The 21090-nt window shown below is 40.8% G+C and overlaps 1 protein-coding gene across 2 annotated transcripts; it reads left to right on the forward strand.

The window, feature by feature from the left end:
* Positions 1 to 220: 220 nt before the first annotated feature.
* Positions 221 to 20374, forward strand: scaf11 (SR-related CTD-associated factor 11). 2 transcript variants are annotated; one of them, XM_034163015.1, is made up of 15 exons: positions 221 to 401; positions 6001 to 6047; positions 6699 to 6841; positions 7140 to 7217; positions 7921 to 8000; positions 8447 to 8526; positions 8655 to 8692; positions 10043 to 10116; positions 10620 to 10745; positions 11589 to 11686; positions 14089 to 16386; positions 17345 to 17700; positions 18038 to 18211; positions 18318 to 18440; positions 19595 to 20374. In XM_034163015.1, exons 2-15 carry the CDS (start codon positions 6029 to 6031, stop codon positions 19688 to 19690), a joined length of 3783 nt encoding a protein of 1260 aa, XP_034018906.1. In that variant the 5' UTR covers positions 221 to 401; positions 6001 to 6028; the 3' UTR covers positions 19691 to 20374. The 2 variants fall into 2 exon arrangements, with proteins under 2 accessions (XP_034018906.1, XP_034018907.1); XM_034163016.1 differs by having other exon boundaries at positions 18321 to 18440.
* The last annotated feature ends 716 nt before the right edge of the window (positions 20375 to 21090 follow it).

Consider the following 21090-nt stretch of genomic DNA (forward strand, 5'->3'; position numbering starts at 1 on the left):
CATGGAACATTTGGAAGAGTTTTTGATCTGATGTCTAAAAAAAATTTAACGTTGAAGCCTGCTAAGGCAAAACTATTACAATACACGGTCAGTGTAATTTAAACAGTTATGTGTCTAGAAATTGCCTCAATGCAGAAGGTAAAATTGCTTTCTTTTTGTAATAACAGGAGAGATGAATCCAACATATTTGTAATGCGGGGAAGGGACGGCAGGGGTCGCCACCTGCGCGCTCAATTCTCAGCGAGACATGTGGCTGAGACTTTATGAAAGCTATACTTCAATTTTAGACCCCCCACCCCCACAAATAATTACTCTAGTGAAACTCTACCGCATTTTCTCGCAAAAACGTGGAAGTTGAAATCGGTTTACTACGAGCAAAGTAGTCGCAGCGGCGTTTGAAGGTGAGTAGCAGCTACTGCTGGCTAACCAGAGCTAGCTGCTAACGCGACGTAAGCAAGTGATGTTGCTCATAACAGCTAACGGCTAGTTAGCTTTGGGCTAAAAGCTAATACTCTTTTCCTAGCTCACGTATGATTTACAGTCCGCTCTACTTGCTCATGTGTGATGCAATTTTGCCCTCACTGCTGCAATTCTAAGCTGTCTGACTAATGAACAGTTATTTTCGCCGGTGTTTTGGCAAATGGTTTGGTCGTGTTGGTGCTAATTTGTAGGTAGGCCATACAGTATCCCTAGCACCAAAATTCAATAAGTGACTGTAAACTCAAGCAACTACATTACTTAATATTGCATAAAACAAATGACTGAGTCATTAAAACTTGTAACTTGTTAGATAATGCTGGTTAGCTTTGTTACGTGGTTTAGTTGGTAAACCTTATGAAGATTTATCGTGAGCGTTTATGGAAAGTGTTTATATAACCCCAGGACCTGATTGATCCCAAACAAGGGCTCAGACCTGAGTCTAGTGGTTACATATCACATATATACATTTTAAGATGTGCATATTTTAAATGGTCAGAGAGGAACTAGACTGCCATGGGATTAGCTCAAATCAGAAGATTCAAATCGCAGGCACGATGTTTTCTGTTGGGGAAAAGTCTGGCTGACTACTTGGGTTTCTGAATCACTTCACTTATTTTTTGTATGTATTTAATGTCAGTTTAATTTGTTGTTCCATCATCCGAGTACATCAGGATTTCTGCCACCTCCAGTCTTGTTACAGCAGCATTCATCTGCATACATGTCAACCCCTTTGAAGGGCCACCTGTATAACCAAGTGCGAAAATCCATAAAATCAACACAAAATCCTTATAACCTCCAAATCGCACCAAAATCAGTTTTATTACAGTACACACAACCGCATAGCGGTGTCACATAGCTGGGTTTTTGTCCACTAATTATGAGTTGCCACAGTGACATTAAAGTCAGGATCATTCGTATTTCCTCCACAGTTGAATTTCAAACAATAGCGATCTAGTATTCATGCATCAAGCTGAATTTTATCAAACTGAATGTGTCAAACTTAGTTATTTTTTACAGAAACAAGAACTGTCTGTCACTAATGGAAATACATTAATAAAATCATGAAAAATAAATTGAATAAAGTAAATAAATATGAAATTGGTCACTGGATACTTAAACTTTGGACATAATAAACTCTTCATGGTGGATCCTTGATCTCTGGACATAAATAGGAATAAACAAAATCTGTAGTTTTTGTCAAAAGCATTTCCTTTCAGACATTATTGGCATGAATGTCTTTCTATACAGCTGAGCTCTTGCAGCTCGCTGTGCTTCACGTCAGCATCAGTTTAATTCATAAAGAATGCAGGATGTCTCATTTGGGGAAGAAAAAAACATTTTCGTCGATTGTAGTTTTGTGCCTGTAATACAATGTTTTAAAGAGGTCATTTTATTTAAAGCGGCAATTCGTTTTGAAGTTATTAATTCAGCAGCACAGCAGACAACAGAACGGAGGACGATTCTCGCTTCTTGACTACAAGACAAGAGTCCCAGTTAGTGACTTTAATCCACATAAAAGTGACTCACAATATTTTAATGGCTTTGAGAGGTGTTAAGAAGCAGAATTGCCATTTCTGAAGAGCAGCGAATCAAAGAACCAATGAGCTAGTAGCACTGCTTCATTTGGTTCACGCATCAAAGTGGAGTCACGCTGCAGAAACAGCTGATTACAGAGCCGCTGCAGACCAAACCCTGAATATCCGTAAGACTTTATTTGTACGTCTGTATGACACTGAAACTCGGAAAAAATCTGTATAATTTACGGACAATCTGTATAGGTTGACATGTATGCATGTGTTGGACATCTCTGCTTAAAATTGATGGAGAGCTGTGTGGAACATGAGACTCGAGGACATTTCATTGTAAAAGTCATGTGATTGGTGATGGAAAATGAAGGCTTCGGGAAACATTGGGTGCAGATGTCTTGATTCCAAATGTTACCAGTCTTTGGGTTGGTGTCAACATAGTTGCCAGTGACCAACAGTTGGATTTAGTGACACAATTGTTGTAACTGTATGTGTGTAAGTATTTGGCTGACATAATATGTGTAATTTCTCCTTTGTGTGGGCAAGCGGTTTGTGTGCTTGTTTCCAGAACTGAAGGTTCCTGGTTCAAGGCCACCTGTGCCCATTCTCCATGTAATGTGGGGTTGCGTCAGGAAAGGCATCTGGCCTAAAACGTACCAAATCAACATGCAGATCCATCTCTGATCTGCTGTGGTGACCCCGAGTGGGGGGAAGAAATCAATGGACCTTACCTTACGTAACCCCAATGAAATCAAACAATGTTTAACTAACTTTGATGGAGTAATTAACAGGCTTCATACGCAAATATATTTTGAAGTTTGTAAACTGTAATCTGCCACTCCAAATATTCATCAATTACTCCCCCATTCAAAAAACGAAAACCAACCTAAGCTAATAGCCACTTACAGCAGCAACAGTAAAGCATGGCTATTGTACTTGCACCACCCACCAGCGTCCCAATAATATGAGTCTGGTGCAACTGTTGAAGTGTCAAAGTTTGTTTGAACAAACTGTTGACAGAATTGTATTCTAGTGAGGTGAAGGGAGCTGTTGTGACCAGATGACCCTTGATAAAGTTCTACAATAGAACAGTGAAATCACAAGAGCTGCTGTGATAAACCAGTTATTAATTGACTGTTAATCACCCACTGTTTTGATAATCGATCATTTAGAGTTATTTTTTAGTGTCTTAAGTTCTTAATTTTGGATTCTTAAATGTAAATTTTTATGGTGTTATTAGTTTTGTTGCACCTCTCTGACGGTGATCAGTATATCTTTGGGTTGTAGACAAAACAAGACATTTGCACGCATCATCTTGGGCTTTGGGAAATACCGGATAGCATTTTCTGGACCACAGGACTGATTAGTTGAGTAAGGAAATGATCAACAAAATAATTTAGTTGCAGCCATTAAAAAAAAAAAAAATCACTTTTTTTTTCTGTTTCAGCAAGATCCTTAATGCCGAAATTGTTCTTGTTGTGCATGTGGGTGTTTTGCAGGTGCATCAACAAAGTATTAATTATGTATGTGATTTTATCTTTATATTTTTAATAACTTTGCAAAATTGTGTCATTATGGGGTGTTGTGAGTAGAGTTTTGAGGGGAAAAATGAATTTACTTCATTTTGGATTAAGGCTATAACATAAAATGTGGAAAAAGTAAAGTACTATGAATACTTTCTGGATGCACTGTACATATAATACTCACTTGAAAAAAATCACCATTAGTAACATATTTTAACTACTTTTTGCTGGTACTTGCTCATTTTTTTTACTTTCATTTTCAACTTTGTGTCAAAATAAATTTATCTTTAGAGGTTATAAGGCTGTGCACTTTCACTTTCTATTTGAAATCCCATTTGGGGAATTCCCATGGCCTTTCCTTATTATCCTATGACTTGGTCCCGTCACACTGAACATAACCAGCTGTGAAGTCACATCAGCAAGATGGCCAAAGCAAAAACAGAGTTTCTCTTACAGCAGTATTCATGGGTCAAAGGAAGTGTGGTTTGAGAGCTGTCAATGATAAATTCATCACACAGTTTCCAAGCCTTGAACTAAAGAGAGTGCAGATGATGATTTGCACCCAGTACCATAAACACCTGGGTAAAGCTAAGTCCAGAAGCAGTGGAGAGTGACATGGCTACATGTGTACTACTGCCTGACACTTGCAGTACAGAAGAGGTGATGGTGGCATTTAGAGCTGAAACAACTAATCGAGTTAATCGATTAAAATCGATTATTAAAATAGTTGTCAACTAATTTAGTCATTGATTAGTTACTAAATAACTTTGTTTTACCACAAATGTTTCGTTTCTTCCATATATTCAACCAAGCTTTGCTTTGAATGTTGAACCAATGAAGGAGTGCTTCGAGCTGCTGCTTCGTTGGTTTCATTTGTTTTATTTTGCTTTATCTTAATTTTTCCCCACTAAAACCCTAAAGAGCATATGTCTGTGAGGAATATTTACATTTTTTATGTTAAACTGACCTGTTATGGTCTTCTGAAACAGTTGATAGATGTATTTTATGCTAATGCAGATGCTAACACATTAGCATGTCTATGGCGTTTTCAATGTTAAAGTTAGCATTAAGCTTCTGGCATTTCAGCATGTTTGTGCATTTGTTTTCTGTATAATAATTAATAGCTCAGCGTTTGTTGTCGTAAAAGAGTCAAATGTATTACAAATTATAATTTTTTATTTATTTTTATTTATATAGTAATAATAACTAATAATGCTACAGTACAATTTTAGAGAAAGAGTCACATGTGTCATTGTGAAATTACTACATAGTTTACAAGTTATACAGAGAATGTTGCACATATGAGTCAGGCTACAGTTTTTGATTTAGGTTTTATGGTTAACTGGTTATGCTAATTGCTCATTTGCAGCAACAAAAATACCTCTTTTTTCACCATATATTTTATAACATTTATATGTTTCAATGTTGTTTTATGGCAACTCAGCACTTGCCATTTGAAATAATTATTTTTGTTCTTTATTATAAACTGTTTTATTCTTTATTATTTTATATTTCAACAGCCAAGGGACATTTGACGATTTGTTGATTTTCAAGTATTTTAAATTTTCAAATAATGTTCTGTTGTTAAATAAAGTGATGGAAGGAGAGAAAAATTGTTTCCCTGGCACATTTTTTAAAAATTCCCCGCTAATCCGATTAATCGTGTCGAAACCCCATCAGATTCATCAATGATCCAAATAATTGTTTGTTGCAGCCCTAGTGGCATTGAATCACCAAAACCTGGCTTGCCCAGTCCTTCCTCTCTGCTCCCCTTGTTCTAGTGAGATGATGCTGGAATTATAACTTCAATACTTACTACACATAATAATTGAGACATATATGTTCCAGTTATACAAGTGTAAACAGTCAGTTTTACCCTCTAAATTCATGAAGTCTTCCCCCAAATCATAATGCAACAGTGCAAACACGTTACTTGTGCTGATATGTCAAGTGAGCATGATGCATATATTTGCCCATAGCTCAGAGGCTGTTACAGTGGCCATCACAAACTGTTCAAGGGATCTTATTGAGGACATAAGCTAACGTTGACTTGAATATGAAATGGTGGTGCAGAGCTTGAAAAGCGCTTTCAAAAGACACCAAGAACCGCCTTCTGTAGCCGCTATATCTTCCAAGATATGGACATTTAAAGTTGCAGGGGTGCTCTAATTCTATAAAACGTCATTAGCGTGTATCTCACTAATAAGACATGATCAACAATACGAGCGTTCTCTGTGTTCCTCATGAATCCCAGTTATCCCATAAAGATTTATATAAAATTCTCAAAGATGTCTGTACATTCAGTGATCTGACATGGAATAATGCAGATGCAGCCTATTTACTGTTTGTTTTGTGAAAAGTTTATGTTGAACATTTTGCCGCATTGAATGTTTATGGGTTTCTGTGGGTAAAATGTGGAATACATAAACAAGTCAGTCAGTGTCATTCTCACCTTGTGCTTTTTGTTACAGTGGGGATCAGGGCAGCTTGGGGTCAGACATGACCGGAGCTGGAAGTGGTAAGATTGTTGCACAGAACTGTGATGAACATTGTGTGTCTACATTTCCCAGAGTGGAGAGTTTACCTGCTGGACAAGCGGCTGAACTGCTGGTTGGACAGTGAGAGGTTTTGTTTTGGTTTACAGCAGAACTGTCCAGCTTGTGTGTGTTTGTACATCCTTCAGTTTTTATCTCCTATTTACAATAGCTAGGTCCATTCATACGTTTGACAATGCAGACTTGAATATCCCTTATTAATTGATTAAATAAGGCAAATTATTAAGAGTCCTATTGTGTTCAATCCCCTTCTCTCCTTCCAAAGTCACATCAGCCTATAACTGTGCATCTATAGATTGTCCTGAGCAAAATTTATACCATAGACATTTTGTTGAACTTATGTTGCATATCTCAGAACTTTGACAAATTGCCCTGAAAAAACATGCATCTCCAGTCGGTCCTGTTACGTGTTCAGATTTAGCTAAGTATTTGTGATAGTAGATGCAAAGTAATGATGCAGAATATTCTATTATATTTTATATTTTTGTTTAATGTAAAAATATTGAATGTTGAATGAAAAATAGCATCTGTCATAGATGCTATTTTTGGATGTCAAGTTAGAAAATATATCTGAATTTAAAACCCAAAAACTTGACACGGTGCTGTGTCTGTAGGGGGCCAGGCTCTGCCTGATGGGATGGATACTGATGATGCAGAGAAGTGTCCAATCTGTCTGTGTGTCCTCAGCGGTGAACTGGCCATGCCTGACAGCTGCTGCCATGTCTTCTGTCTCGGATGCCTCCTCACGTGGGCAGAGGTTATTGTCATGCTGTTACATGAAATTATGTAATGACACGGTTATGGTTAAACACTGAGATCTATAAAAGCAGTTACATAACACAAGTTGAAGGTATTTGAAATACTGTTAGTTTTAAGGCTTGATAGGAATAAAAAAAAATTGCTCACCTTCATTATATAATTTTTTCCCTTGTTGGTGTGGAAATGTTTGAGGCGTTTACTGTGCAACAGAAATTCTGTTTCAATGGCATTAACATAACTTGTGTACTTGGTACTACAGTATATGTTGTAGATGCCTGTTTAACTTTAAATCACAGATGGTTCCTTCCTGCCCAGTGGACAGAAGACCTTTCAGCAACGTTTACAAATGGGACAGAATTCTTGGCTGTGTACAGGTAAGTGCAATTCACCAATCTGCATTAACTGAAGATATGCCATACACTCAACTAAGTGCACCACTGCACTTAATAGAAAAGTGATTTGTTTAACTGTATGATGTTGATGTAGGTCACAACAAACACCCAGTGTTTTCTCTTGTTGAATGCAAACCATGTTGCCTTTGATAAGGACAAGTTCACTTTTTTGTGTAATCTTAGTTATGTTAAAACATTGTTAGCAGTGACACCTCTGTGTGTGCTCACCTTGATGATTGTGGCACATGAGAGAAGTCAGTTTTTCAGAGACGTAAGTAGGTTGTAAGTGCGTCACCTGCAGTGGAGTTCTAGAAGTGTGTGTGTGTGTGTGTGAGTGATGGGATGTTTATTCTTTCACTGCAGGTGGGGGATCTTGTTTAAAGTTCTGTGGGTTTTTGTGCATTAAATGTAATGCTGCCACCCAGTGGAGGCTAATATTTAAAAAACAAAATGTGACTTCTCTGAATGTCACTGAGACATGTTATTATGCGCACATTTATTGCTGGGCAGACTGGGACAGTGCAGATAGTGTCTTAGCATGACAGGTAATCAAAGTCAGGGCTACATATACATAGTCCAGTCCCTATAAAATTTATATTTGAATGTCTCTAACTATGAGAATCTTCAGACGTGTTTTAGCACAGTGTTGTTTTAGTCCTTCAAAACCTTTGGTTGATGTTTTAAGGTTCCTGTGAGGAGGCGAGCGGTCCGACTTCACACTGAGAACTGCTGCTGCAGAAACCCTGAAAAGAAGCGCTGTGTCAAGTAAGTGTTGGTATTTTATCGGATCATAAAGATGTAGGAATCTCGCTTTCTTTTCCAAAACCACACCAACATTCAGGGTATAATTAGAAAGAGCTGCTTCTATAAAATTTGTTTAAAACAATTTGGAATTCCCGTGTGGACTTGGGGTTATTCTACAAGGCATCATTTTGCTGTAGTTACAAATTATTGAATGGTTTCAAGATGGCTAATGTAGATGTGTTGTGCAATATCCTGTTGGCAAGCACTTCTTTGACAGTTGAAAAAAATGGGTAGAAGAATTTTGAGGTGCCACAGCTTCACTGTAACCTTAGTTTGCCAAAGTGACATTTGTCTCATTACATAGAAAAAATGTTCACATAGGTTGCAGAATATCTCATATTTTACTTCAAAGTGCATGGTTAAACATTATACGAAAGTTTAGGTAAACTAAGTTTGATATTTTTCAGAAGTAAGAATGAGAGAAGATTGAAATGGCAGAAGGTGGAGAGGACAACAGTTCCCAAAACGAAAGGACTTGTGAGGAAATGTAAGAATCTATGTATTTAGTTTTTATTTACTGATAAACTGTTGATGAGTAACATTTTGTAAGTGAGGTCATCTAACACTATATTCTTTTTTTTTTCTTTTTTTTTTTTTTTCCTTTTTTACCCCCAGGCAACGAGGAGGATCCATCTTCCTTGAGCATAAAAAAGGTCTGATATTTATTTTTGTTTTTTCAATGCCCACCCCACTTATCCAGGTATGGCACCCAAAATGGGTATGGCACAGTAGCTAATAGATTTTAAGTAGGTAATATGATTCAGTTGATACACACCAAAACATAATATGACTAAGTTTAGTTGTGAAAAGTGGGTTGAAGCAACACGGCGTTTCTGTTTCACCTCACTGTTCAGTGTTACTATTCCGAGCAGACATGACGGTGCTTTTGAGGGGGAAAAAATGGATTGTGCCTCTACATACGTATATGTTGGCGTAGAAACAATTTCATGGTCGACTTTTAACAGTTAAAAAGTTGCCATCTGAATGTGATAGTGGTGTTTATCACAACTGCTTTTACATCCCTTAAATGCCAAAGTAAAGGATGCTCTCATTGAATTGAATGATAGAAACAAACATCTTGATGCGTGAGTCTAAAAGTGGACAAAACACACAGTGACTGCATTTTAGGAAAAAGACTAATTCCCTTTTTTTTTTTTTTTTTTTTTTTTTGACTTGAAAGACTTTGTTTTATATACAGTGGTCCCTTGCTATAACGCGATTCACCTTTCGCGACCTCGCTGTTTCGCGATTTTTTTTTTTTTTAGTCCAATTTTGCATGCTTTTTTTTTTTACAGTGCATTGTGTTCCGCGGCCTCATCAAGCAGCCGGTCGCGACACTGCGAAGGGAGAGCACGCGCATTGTGTTCTGTGTGTCTGTTTATAAGAATCTTCTCGCCCAGAAGAAAAAAGAGCGGCAACAACTACCCATAACTGTGTTCTACACTCGGAAAAACACACCTGCAGCGAGGTGTGAGTCAGTGGAAAAAGACGTGACAGCGCAGCGGCGCCAGGACGAAGAGGCGCGATCAGAGGAACTGTGAAATACTGGTCAGTCATTATTAATAATTTCTTATGTGTCCAACCTCGTACATTGATAGTTAAAATTTAATTCGTTAGTTCTAAAAGCCATCATAATTATTTATAGGAAAACGTTCTATTTTTATTTCTGAAACAAATGTTTGGGCCTGAAAACAGGTTGGTCTTATTTCTCTACTCAGGTTTGAACTTTGAGAGTGTTTACGCACGAGAGAAAAGTGAGAAAATGTTCATGCCTGATTGAGAAAAGTGTATAAAGTGTGTAGTGAGGGGTTTTACAGCTTTAAAACATCTATAATAATTGTAAAAAATAACACTGGCCACTTTGCGGATTTCGCCTATCGCGGGCTATTTTTAGAACGTAACTCCCGCGATAAACGAGGGACCACTGTACTTCACCTCTGTGTTTTGAGACCAAAATGCTACAAGATTTCATTAGATCTCTGTTGAATATGTGTTGTGTCCAGGTGAGAGGAACTGAGTGCTGCACGTGTCTTCCATCTCCTCTTGGCTCCTTAACAATAATGTCAACACAGGACATGTAAGTCGAGGTCTCCTCCGTAATGAATTATGTCAAATGTCAACAACTACGTGATCATCACAGAACGTATTTGTTTTTACTGATGATTTAGTCTGACACCACATATACCCAAATCTGTATTTTTATTTGTGTTAAAGCTGTTTGTACAATACTGAATTCTTCTTGGGGGGGGCACACAGCGCTGTGCCTCACTACAGTCGGTTGCATCCCATTGTTAAAATGCAGATTCCTTTTCAAGAGAGACAGAAATATGAGACCATACCTTATCACAGTTGAAGTGATATTTTCAATAATTGCGGCGAGTTTTAAATTAATTCATGAGGCTCTAGTTCATACCTTACTGTTTTTAAAGTAAGAGGGGGGAAAAAAAATCCTGTGTCCACTACTAAATGCTATCTCATGTATAATTAAATATTTTTATATTTAAATGAATGGGTAAATTGTTAAAAAAAAGTGCTTCTTTAATGGACTGCTAGCCATGTGCTGTTTTTATTCCTTTGCAGTGCAGAGCCTGTTTGGTTGGCAGAACATATATCATATGGAACCGACCTCAAACGTCGCACATCTCAATGTCAAGATTGTCCGTGGCTTTGTCCCGCTCTTCCCGTCTCTGCCAGTGGCACCTCAAGGTATTGATTTCCCACGTCGCCTCTTAAATGCTTTTGTTAGCGTCTGTGCTTCCTGCAACTTGGATATCCAAACACACTTTGGATGAGAATTGACACTCGAGCCTTAGCCCAGTCCAGTGGCTAGGAAATGTTTGCGTAATAAGCTGTCTGGACAGCTGGAAAAGGTGCTTATGCTTATAAGATGTCATACAAAGTAGATCTCCGGTATTGCAGACCGAACAGTCTGCCCCTAAAAATCGGTCCGCCCTTCTGCGTCATTTCGGACCACAGCAGCATGTCTGAGAGGGAGTCTCTTCACCCAAAGCAATCAAATGGATTAGTGGGATTATTAACCATCAGATGATAAAGGTAAAACCTCTTAAATCATTCTAAAGTCAGTTTTAAGCAAAAACTCTGCAAAATTCCGTGACACTTGGAAATGAGCGACGCACAGTGAACGCATCAGCTAGCAGCTTGTGTAGCCACAGCACTCTGATTGCTTCTGTCGCCTTTTATGATGAAATAATGCTGAATTTATGTGGAAATGATTGTTGTATAAAAGCTTCAGATATCTGTCGCTGAGATAGATGATGACTGGAGTGCAGTTTGAAGCAGAAGCGAGGTGTTAATCTGTGAATCGCGGCTAATGACGCATGCGCAGATGCAAAAGGCAAACCAATTTTTAGGGGGGACCGTTCGGTCGGGGACACTGGCCTTAATCGTGCCCACCTGCTTACAAACACCAACCCTTACATCTGGAAAAACGACCACAACATTAAAAAAAAGCTTCCGCAGATCTGGACAAAGTGGACTCTCTGGACTGCAAGTTGTTCACAACATGTTTCGTGTGTTTATCTGTCACAGTTTCCATCCTTCCAGCTGGAACTACAGTCAGTTTTCTTTTGGACAGTGGTCATCTTCCTTCAGCAGCCCCAGTTCACTATTGGACAGTGGTCATTCTGGTGAGTCATGTCTTTCAAATTCTTTCTGTGGATGAGTTTTTGCAGAGTTGATGCCAGACATTTTAAGTTTGTTACATTACGATTTGGAATCTGCTCTGAGGAGTCAAATGGCACAAAATATGAAATGTAGATCATGTGTGTATTTAAAATGTTGATGTTTAGTAAAAAAAATATTTCACCAGATTTTAGCCAAAGCATCTTTCTTTTATTGGAAAAGTAAATAGGTTTGTTTTTTTTTTTTTAAATAAGTGTTTATTTTTCCCCAGGTTATTGTGAACCTCGCATGAATGGAATTTTTTGTATTGAAATGTGCACAAATAATAGCAGCTGATAATAGAATACTACAACCCCTGGCAAAAATTATGGAATCACCGGCCTCGGAGGATGTTCATTCAGTTGTTTAATTTTGTAGAAAAAAAGCAGATCACAGACATGACACAAAACTAAAGTCATTTCAAATGGCAACTTTCTGGCTTTAAGAAACACTATAAGAAATCAAGAAAAAAAGATTGTGGCAGTCAGTAACGGTTACTTTTTTAGACCAAGCAGAGGAAAAAAATATGGACTCACTCAATTCTGAGGAATAAATTATGGAATCACCCTGTAAATTTCCATCCCCAAAACTAACACCTGCATCAAATCACATCTCCTTGTTAGTCTGCCTCTAAAAAGGAGTGATCACACCTTGGAGAGCTGTTGCACCAAGTGGACTGACATGAATCATGGCTCCAACACGAGATGTCAGTTGAAACAAAGGAGAGGATTATCAAACTCTTAAAAGAGGGTAAATCATCACGCAATGTTGCAAAAGATGTTGGTTGTTCACAGTCAGCTGTGTCTAAACTGGACCAAAGACAGAAAACTTAAAGCAATATGTCTCAAAAATCGAAAATGCACAACAAAACAAATGAGGAACGAATGGGAGGAAACTGGAGTCAACGTCTGTGACTGAACTGTAAGAAACCGCCTAAAGGAAATGGGATTTACATACAGAAAAGCTAAACGAAAGCCATCATTAACACCTAAACAGAAAAAAACAAGGTTACAATGGGCTAAGGAAAAGCAATTGTGGACTGTGGATGACTGGATGAAAGTCATATTCAGTGATGAATCTCGAATCTGCATTGGGCAAGGTGATGATGCTGGAACATTTGTTTGGTGCCGTTCCAATGAGATTTATAAAGATGACTGCTTGAAGGGAACATGTAAATTTCCACAGTCATTGATGATATGGGGCTGCATGTCAGGTAAAGGCACTGGGGAGATGGCTGTCATTACATCATCAATAAATGCACAAGTTTACGTGGATATTTTGGACACTTTTCTTATCCCATCAATTGAAAGGATGTTTGGGGATGATATCATTTTTCAAGATGATAATGCATCTTGCCATAGAGCAGGGGTGGGCAATTAATTTTTACAAGGGGCCACATAGGGAACCTGAATTATGTCCAAGGGCCACACCATTGATAACTCAGCTGTCTCCCATTACAAATTTTACAAAAAATTACCTATTTAATAGCTTTTATAGGTCATTTTTATTATTGTAATAATATGTAAATATACCAAAATAAACCTCTCTTATGATTTGCAACACACAAGCTTGACATTTTTACTATATGTAATAATAATCACAGACCTCATGAGGGCCAGACAGAGACATGCAAAGGGCCGCATGTGGCCCCCGGGCCACAGTTTGCCCAGGTCTGCCATAGAGCAAAAACTGTGAAAACATTCCTTGCAAAAAGACACATAGGGTCAATTTCATGACATAGGGTTAATGTCAACGAGCAGATGTGATTTGATGCAGGTGTTAGTTTTGGGGATGGAAATTTACAGGGTGATTCCATAATTTATTCCTCAGAATTGAGTGAGTCCATATTTTTTTCCTCTGCTTGGTCTAAAAAAGTAACCGTTACTGACTGCCACAATCTTTTTTCTTGATTTCTTATAGTGTTTCTTAAAGCCAGAAAGTTGCCATTTGAAATGACTTTAGTTTTGTGTCATGTCTGTGATCTGCTTTTTTTCTACAAAATTAAACAACTGAATGAACATCCTCCGAGGCCGGTGATTCCATAATTTTTGCCAGGGGTTGTAGAAATGGCTTCTTCTTCTTTGAATCTTATTCGAACATGTAAAGGATTACAATGAAGCATCAATTTGAAATTGTGTTCAGCCTTTAAGAAACTGGTGCAGATGTAAACTTTGCTGTATTCCAAAAAAGAATCAGGCTTCGACTCTTGCTTGACTTTTTTTTTTTTTTTGTCGTGAAATGTATCATCTAGACTCATTTACTGCCGACATAAAATGTTCATAGACACTCTCCTGAATGAAACAAATCTAAGAATTTGAAGAAATTTCTGATTGATTCTGCAAATGCTCACTTTCGTTCTATCCTCCAGTGTTTCAGGGTGTTGTCTGCGCCATTACTTCTCCGAAATCTGGAGAGAAAAGAGGCGGCCGAGCTTCAACCTCCAAAGCTCCCACCAAAGAGAAGGAATCCGTGCCATCACGGCGATCCACGCGCAACAGTAAAAGCCAGGAAGACTCTTCTGCATCTGACCCGTCGCCAGCACCTCAGTCCATTTCTTCAGACTCCGACTCCTCTGCCAGCCAGTCTGCCAAACCAGACAAGGCTCCTCAGGTACCTACCAAGAGGAAGGGGAAACGGGTAACAAATCGAAAAGCTAGTGGGAAGCGGAAAAGGACAGCCAGGAAGAAATGCTCTCCTCAAACAGTCAGCAGCCCAGCGCTGTCTGAGGTGGAGGAGGGTGATGAAGGCGATGAGGATGACCACACAGAGAAGAATGAGGAGGTCGACCAAAAAGAACATACAGACGACGCGGCACTGCAACAGTCGAATGCTGAAGGGGGACTTAATGCAGTTCAGGATGAGGAAGGAGACAAACCTGTAAAGGAGCATACAAACAATGCTGAGCTGCAACAGTCGGATGCTGAAGAGAGTCTTAATGCTGTTCAGGATGGACGCATCTGTCCTGAAGAGCAAGTGGAGTTAAAACTCAATAATGATGTGGGGCAAGACAGTGAGGATACTCAGGGGCAATCTGATGAACATGAAGAGAGACAGAAACCAGACGAGGGAGAAAACTTTCCGTCCTCGTGCTCAGAGTTGGCTCCTCAAAGCTCAGGTTCATGCTCTGAACATGATGAGAGTAAAACAGAGGAGGAACCGCCAACTAGCCCCACTTGTCCAAGAGAAAACAACATTGAGGAAAGCACGTCACAATCACCATCGGTCTCTCAAAATGTGCCATCTGAGAACCTCAGTTTTCCCCAGTGTGAAGAGGAGAAAGAGCAAGAACACGAAATGGACATTGGTGCAGAGCCCCAAGAAGTTAACGCTGAAGAATCATCAACTGACACAAAGACAGAATCATGTCAGGGGTTACTAAAGCCTAGTCCTGTCTCTGCTGGAGCGTCTGTGGAAAATGTACCTGTCCCAGAAGTGGAAACGTCTGAGGAAATTATGACAAAAACGTTTGGATTACAAGAGCATCCAGTAAAGGGAAAGTCTGTGCAAGGAACTGAGGAGAGCAGTCTATCCAACGATGACACTAATGTTGTTCCCATGGACTGCAGCTCACCTATCAGTGAGCATGGTAATGATGTTATTGTAGAATTCCCAAGAGAGGGCGCTGCTGTGGCCCCTTCTGCTTCCACAGGACAAGACACCAAGGAAGAGAAGATCAGCAACCAGCAGCAGAGCGAAAAGAGACAAGAAAGTAAAAACGACAGGCAGCGATGCTCCCGTTTCCACTCCCCAACATCCACTTGGTCACCCAAGAGAGACTCTAGGCGGAATCTTTCCAGGCACTCACGCTCACGGTCTAGAGAGTGTGACAGTAACTCATTGTCTAGTCACTCTTCCCGCGCTCGCAGCAGAGAAAGGGACAGAGAGCGAAATGGGGAGCAGGACTATTCCAGGAGAGATCGTAGTCGGGATAGGAGGAGATGGCGATCCAGGAGTCGCTCTAGATCCAGGTCTCGATCAAGATCTCGGTCCAGAACAAGGTCCTACAGGCGAGGACCCAGCCCTGAATGGCCAGCTTCCAGAGATGATTCTCCCCAATGGACAGACCGTCAGGACAGGTGGAGGTCTGCGCGCGGTGGAGGGTCCGGTGGGGAGGCACGGAGATTTCGTGGAGGCGCTAGCCGCTTTGATAATGGTGCATTCAGAGAACCCTCTCCTGACCGACAGGGCTGGTCAGAAAATCCTGACTGGGTTACAGAAAAGACTCGTAGTGACAATGAGGGGAGGAACCGTGACTCTGGCTTTAGTGGCACTTCATGGTGGGAGGACCACCGCAACAGTGGGGGGGACAGGCCAGACTCGAGGGGCTGTGGTGGATTTGGACGTGGACGAGGCAATAACAACTGTTCCTTCTACAACCAGCAGGAGGACATGGGTGAAAACCGCTGGCATCCCCGAAACAACTTCTCAGGTACAGGAAACAGTTCAGGGAATGATGCGTACAGTCGGTTCAACGAAAACCGTGCTGGAGGTCGGCGGAAAGACTATGAATCAAGCGAGCCTATGGTGGATCGGTCAGGCTGGTCGTCGGCATCCAGCTGGGCCGTTCGGAGGACGCTACCTGCAGATGTTCAGGATTATTACTCCAGAAGACAGAGAGGAGGATCAGGCGGGTGGAACCGACAGGAAGAGGAGCAGCCAGCAGCAGGTCAGAATGCAGGACTGGGGGGGGGGGGGGGGTACTTATCAGAAAAGTGCTGCCACTGAAATAGTTTAAAAGTAATTGATCAGCCAGTTCTCTATCTGACAGCTATGAGCACGTGTCAGACTAAATAAAAAACCTCATGGCTGTAAGATCTCTGCCTACAGATCAGTCATCAACATTTATTTGCTTTGTCGTGGTCGATTACTTTTTACCGCTGATCATGTGAGTGGAGTGTCGAGGAGCTGTTTCATGTCTACATGCGGTGTGCAGCCTGTTAGCTGTGCTACATTTGGTGATGTTAAAATACAAATTCCCCTCAGAGGTAGATGTGTATTACTGCTGCACGTGTGGCTGTGCCTGGAGTGGTAAACTGTTTCAAACGTGTCATAATAAATTAACCCTGCAGTACACAGATGTTCAGGATGCCACTTGCATCATTTAACCCCCAAATAAGCCTCGGTGTTTGTGTGTCTGAGGCCTTTAATATAGGCTTCAATCCCAGCAACAAGTACAAGTTCTTTAATGGATTTTGATACTTTTATTGTCGGATTAGTTATAGACAGTATTTGTTGATAGAGAGAACACTTATTTGAGTCTAAAGGTGAGTCTACATGCTTGTTTTGTGAAGTACCTCATGGACACACATCACTGTCGCTTTTGGATGAGGCAGAGAAAAGGATTATGGGTAATCGAATGGTGCAGTGTTGTTGTTTTTTTGACAGTGGCGTGCATGCACGTAGACTCACCACAGCGTGTTGTCTGTGCTGCACAATGAGTTTCAGCCATGGCAGAATTACGGAGAAGTAGACATTCTGTCTGCATCAACAAACACCAATGGATTTCAGCATAAAGAAATAAAATGCTATGCTAACAAAAAAAAGTGGGGCCAGGGGGTACAAATGTAACTTTGCTTTCATGATGTAATGCAGTTTTTTGTCCCCTCACTTATTTATTTTTGCAGATCCCCCTCAGAACGAGCCCCCTCCTGCTTCTCAGGCTGTCCCGGGTAATGCGCCGGTGCCTGTGATGAACATGATGCCACCGCCGCCTCCTCCGCCTCCCCCTCCTCCTCCTCAGCTGAATGTTCTTCATCACTACCCCATGCCGGGGCCACTAGCAGCCCTTCCTGTCACGTTGCAGCCCGCAGCACCGTACGCCATACCTCCTCAGGTCCCTGTGCACCTTCACCCTGCTGTGCCACTGCTTCAAGTGCCCGCTGTCAGCGCGCAGGCTCTCCCACCTCCTCCGCCGCCACCCCCACCCATGCAGCAAGGCAGCCAGACGGCGGCGGCACAACCTGACGGCCCCACGACACAGGTACGGCACATTCAGATCTCTGTCTGTCTATGTTGAGCTGTGGGATGTCAGGCAACCACGCATCTCTGGTTTAGGATGTGAAGTGCACAGAACGGAGACAAACACTTTGCAGGTAGAATGGAATTTTTTTTAGGAATTACCTGATTTTCAAGTATGGAATGTACCATTATTTATAACGGCTGTTGTTACGTCAACATAGTGTATTTGACTACCGACGTACTGTATTAAAACAGAAACTAAACTTTTCATGCCTGTTAGCGTAGCGGTGTGAAGAGCGGTATGCCCCACAAACCTTCCCACTCTTCGTGTGTTAATTCCATTCTGTTCTTTATCTCAGGTGGTCAGCAATGTGGTGAGTTTTGTGAAGCCCCCGCCGCCTCCTGCACCACCCAGAGCTGTGGTAGCTGTGGTGAATCAGGGTCACCCAGCAGTGACCCAGGCGCTGCCGTCATCTACGACCCAGACAGGGCATCACAACAAGGCTCAAGCTGACAGCTCCAAAAAAGAAAAGGTCACTAACCTTTGTCTGTTTCAGCCTCCATCACTTTCAACTTTTTTTTTTTTTCATTACGTTGACATGGAGTGACCCTATGGGATTTTTTTTTTCCTCCCTGCTGCAGAAACAACAGATTCAAGAAAAAGCTATAAATGAAGTGAAGACAGCCATCAAACCCTTTTACCAAAACAAGGAAATCACGAAGGAGGAGTACAAGGAGATCGTACGCAAAGCAGTAGAGAAGGTACAGTGGGAAAGAAAAAAGTCAGTATGCTTTCGTTTAGAAATGTTGTTTTATTGGCCCAGTGGTTGGGTTCATGGAAGCTCCTGACCAAGCATGGACTGAACTGGGAGCATCAGAGGCATTCTTTATGACATTTGAGCCAGTGTAACCTGGAACATCTCAAAGTCAGCCAGCCCAAGTCAAAAATATTTTTTATTTATTTTACATGTAAAGTAACATTTTACTATTAATACATTTCAGCTTTTATCCTGTCTATAGCACTTTTCCATCTGCATCAGACGCTCAAAGCGCTTTTGCAATAATGCCTTACATTCACCCCGATATCGGGGCGCTTCCGGTGTGTAGTGAGTGCCCTGATACAAGGCACTCACTACACACCGGGAGCAATAGGGGATTAAAGACCTTGCCCAAGGGTCCTCAGTGATTTTCCAGTCAGGCGGGGATTTGAACTGAGGATCTTTTGGTCTCAAGCCCAACACCTTAACCACTAGACCATCACCTCCCCTATTTTTGAATGTTTTTAGATTTAACTTATCACATGAGAGAAAAATAGTTACAATAGGTACAGTGTTGAGCTGGAACACTAGAGGGCTAAATGGCTATACAGTGTAAGCCTATAGGGGAAAGCTAAAAAAAATCTTAAAGTAACCAAGTTCTTCTCGCCATGGAATAGGAAAAAATAAAATTCCATGTGTCTGGTATCATGGAGAGAATCCCAGCGGAGGTACACGTGATTTGTTGGTAAATATGAAGAAATGTTGTCATAAGCTGACCCGACTTACCTTAGCCACCTTCTGTTTAGCCAGTGCCGCACTGCACTGAGCTGTTCTAAATTAATTGTGAGTGAGGGTCTTGTTCCTGACGTAAGCAGTGCCGTAGCCTGAGCAGATGCACCATCATGTTCAGTAACACGTTGGTGTTATTACAAGAAACCTGCTTACTGGGCGACCTGAACACCGGGCCAACACAACAATCTTAAATTCAAACACTTTGCATGACAAATGCGTTTATTATGGTGTTAATTTGTATATATCAGTCATCAATAGTCGATCAACGATGCTTGATACTAAACTTCATCTTTAGAATGTGTGATGTTGTGTTCACACAAATCTAATGACGCGTTCATGTGTGCGCTTTGTTTCCCGCCCTCACAGGTTTGTCACAGTAAAAGTGGCGAGGTGGATTCCAGTAAAGTGGCCAACCTGGTGAAGGCCTACGTGGACAAATACAAGCACGCCCGCAAAAAATAAACTCCGCCCTGCTGATGGAGTGGCCATGCCCTCACAGACACCCCTTCAGCTGCACAAGTGCAATTTCTTCCAGCTGGAATTTGGCCTCCAAACTGACAAATAACTGGGAGGAGGCTAATTTTTTTTCTTTCTTTCTTCCCCCCCTTCCCCTTTTTGATATCTTTACCTTTTGCTGAATGATTTTTTTGTTTTCACCCTTTCTATAAATTTTCATATTTTGTTAGATAATGTATGACCCAATCACACCTTATAATGCAAGAGCCCTTTATTTTGTGTAGATCCTGAAGGACGTGCGGGATTGATATTAAAGATGCAACGCTGATGTAATAGAGGTTATCTCCCAGAATTCCTGCTGATACGTTGAATTTCTCCTGTGACATCCCGATCTTGTAGCTTATTAAACTGAATAATGTTATTGTATTTTTGTTTTTTAATGTTATATTTCAGAAGAAAAGGCTACTTTAAAAAAAAAAAAACACTGTATTGGCTTAATCATTGACCTGTGGCCCAGGGATTGTGACTGTAATCAGGGCTCTGAGTGGTCAAGGAGTCAAAGCGTGCCAGCCAATCAGCAGTGAGTGTGTAAAGTGAGCACCAGATCTTCTGGATGAATGTGTAATTAATGTCAGTGTGTGAATGTGAGCTGGATGTCCACAGACATAAAATAAATGAGCTGCTTCCTGATGCAATGTATTTTTTTTTTTTTTTTTTAATTGGGAACTGTAACATCACATCTTCGTCGATTGTATCTGTAGGCAGGTTTTTGATTTAGGTTGTGTTACCCCGATGACTAAATAATGTGAGATTCTTAACTCTTATGCCTTCTGTAGTTCTTTGCACGAGCTAAAGCGCCAGAGGAATTGGGATGTATCAACCAATCTCTTTTCGTTGCCTTTAAGAGCAGTTTGTACTTGATGAATCAAGCGAGCACATTACTGTTTAGATGATGGAGTGAGTGCCTGGGAGGAAACGTATCCGCTTGCAAAGTGTCATAGCACACGAGCAGCAGCTAGGTAAGGTAGGCAGGAGGTAAAGGAGTTGAAACACGTCTAATTCCATCCACCTCTCAGTAGAAAGAACTTTATATATATTTCTGTCTTCTCTCAACACAGGTCATAGGTCTGTTGAGATAAAATTAAAGGTCCTTGTCAAATCTAAAATACATTAATGAACATATCCGTACTAGAGACACACCTCAGACTTCTGTCAAGTGAAACATTGCCATCATTTAGAGCCCTTGTTCCATTGTCATAGAGGAGGTGGCTTGGGACAAGGAATCAGTAGTTTGGAGAGCGGTGAGGACTGGATACACATCGTTAATATGTACAACGCTCCTGTAGTCACAAGGTGGGCATGAGAATAACAATTGCATTGGTTGGAAGCTGGCAGAAAGGTACCAC

This window comes from Thalassophryne amazonica, chromosome 22, assembly GCF_902500255.1.
Source record: "Thalassophryne amazonica chromosome 22, fThaAma1.1, whole genome shotgun sequence".
NCBI lineage: Eukaryota > Metazoa > Chordata > Actinopteri > Batrachoidiformes > Batrachoididae > Thalassophryne > Thalassophryne amazonica.

Coding starts and splice junctions, on each gene's coding strand:
- scaf11 (XM_034163015.1), top strand. Junction 16,387..17,344: donor AGAGGAGCAGCCAGCAGCAG/GTCAGAATGCAG, acceptor TTATTTTTGCAG/ATCCCCCTCAGAACGAGCCC. Junction 18,441..19,594: donor TACGCAAAGCAGTAGAGAAG/GTACAGTGGGAA, acceptor CCGCCCTCACAG/GTTTGTCACAGTAAAAGTGG.